Here is a 2,093-nt window from a genome sequence, read left to right on the forward strand (position 1 = left end):
ACACATGGACATCTGACATACAGATAGTCTAGGTTTACACAGATCTAGACTCATGGACATCTGACATTCAGATAGTCTAGTTTAACATAAATCTAGACACATGGATATTTGACATACAGATAGTCTAGGTTAACATAAATCTAGACACATGGACATCTGACATACAGATAGTCTAGGTTCACATAAATCAAAACACATAGATACCTGACATACAGATAGTCTAGGTGTACACAGATCTAGAAACATGGACATCTGACATACAGATAGTCTAGGTTTACACAGATCTAGAAACATGGACATCTGACATACAGATAGTCTAGGTTCACATAAATCAAAACACATAGATACCTGACATACATATAGTCTAGGTGTACACAGATCTAGAAACATGGACATACAGATAGTCTAGGTTTACACAGATCTAGACACATGGAAATCTTACATACAGATAGTCTAGGTTTACACAGATCTAGACACATGGAAATCTTACATACAGATAGTCTAGGTTTACACAGATCTAGACACATGGACGTCTGACATACAGATAGTCTAGGTTTACACAGATATAGACACATGGACATCTGACATACAGATAGTCTAGGTGTACACAGATCTAGAAACATGGACATACAGATAGTCTAGGTTTACACAGATCTAGACACATGGAAATCTTACATACAGATAGTCTAGGTTTACACAGATCTAGACACATGGAAATCTTACATACAGATAGTCTAGGTTTACACAGATCTAGACACATGGAAATCTTACATACAGATAGTCTAGGTTTACACAGATCTAGACACATGGAAATCTTACATACAGATAGTCTAGGTTTACACAGATCTAGACACATGGACGTCTGACATACAGATAGTCTAGGTTTACACAGATCTAGACACATGGACATCTGACATCCAGATAGTTTAGGTTCACATAAATCTAGACACATGGACATCTGACATACAGATAGTCTAGGGGTACACAGATCTAGACACATGGACATCTGACATACAGATAGTCTAGGTTGTTATAAATCTTCATGCATGAAAATCACAGTCATGCATGTGTTCTACAATCAATGAAATTTCAATAGCCAGAACCATGTCTACAAAATGATCAATCTATAATAACCATCAGTCTGTGTTTAAGTGTGGTATACAGATGATCTGATGTTATGTACCAGGAGCTCTACATCATCTCATTAATCATTCATAATCCTATTTTAGCAATTGACGCCTGACATATTAAAATTTCATGGAAGTCAGATACTTGTAAGCTTCTCGTAATAAGATATTATATATTGGTGAAGTATTTTACGCTGCTCTAATGATGAAGTCTTCCACGAGACTAACCTTAATTACAATGACACATTCTGTACTAGCTGTATAATGAACAAAGCTATTATTGATTAACTTAAAAGAGATAATGCTCAGAAACACAAAACAACTTCAATGTTCTATTAATAATCCATAGAGGTAAACAAGTCCTCAATGTAAGGTAATATAGTGCTTCATCTCTACCAGTGTCCTACCTCACCAGTCCCTGAAACAACTCTACTGTCACATCACATACCCTTCCGACACATAGTATTAATAAAGTCATCACACAGGTAATATGGTGCTTCATCTCCACCAGTGTCCTACCTCACCAGTCCCTGTAACAATTCTACTGTCACATCACATACCCTTCTGACATATAGTATTACTAATAGTCATCACACAGGTAATATGGTGCTTCATCTCCACCAGTGTCCTACCTCACCAGTCCCTGAAACAACTCCACTGTCACATCACATACCCTTCTAACACATAGTATTACTAATAGTCATCACACAGGTAATATGGTGCTTCATCTCCACCAGTGTCCTACCTCACCAGTCCCTGTAACAATTCTACTGTCACATCACATACCCTTCTCATAAATAGTATTACCAATAGTCATCACACAGGTAATATGGTGCTTCCTCTCTACCAGTGTCCTACCTCAGCAGTCCCTGAAACAACTCTACTGTCACATCACATACCCTTCTCATACATAGTATTACCAATAGTCATCACACAGGTAATATGGTGCTTCATCTCCACCAGTGT

General features: G+C 37.5%; 1 protein-coding gene across 6 annotated transcripts in view; it reads right to left on the bottom strand.

The window, feature by feature from the left end:
- LOC110459447 (cytochrome b5 reductase 4-like) overlaps positions 1–2,093 on the bottom strand; it is a 114,757-nt gene that overhangs the window by 69,315 nt on the left and 43,349 nt on the right. Inside the window, exon 1 of one of the 6 annotated variants that reach the window (XM_021511704.1) lies at positions 1,986–2,074. The exons of the other annotated variants lie outside the window; for them this stretch is intronic. Within the exon in view, the coding sequence (XP_021367379.1) occupies positions 1,986–2,035 (50 nt within the window). The 5' untranslated portion in view covers positions 2,036–2,074. Of the gene's footprint in view, positions 1–1,985; positions 2,075–2,093 lie in introns of those variants that run through there. 6 annotated transcript variants of the gene reach the window in all.

This window comes from Mizuhopecten yessoensis, unplaced genomic scaffold (genome assembly GCF_002113885.1).
Source record: "Mizuhopecten yessoensis strain PY_sf001 unplaced genomic scaffold, ASM211388v2 scaffold10067, whole genome shotgun sequence".
In the NCBI taxonomy this organism is placed as follows: domain Eukaryota; kingdom Metazoa; phylum Mollusca; class Bivalvia; order Pectinida; family Pectinidae; genus Mizuhopecten; species Mizuhopecten yessoensis.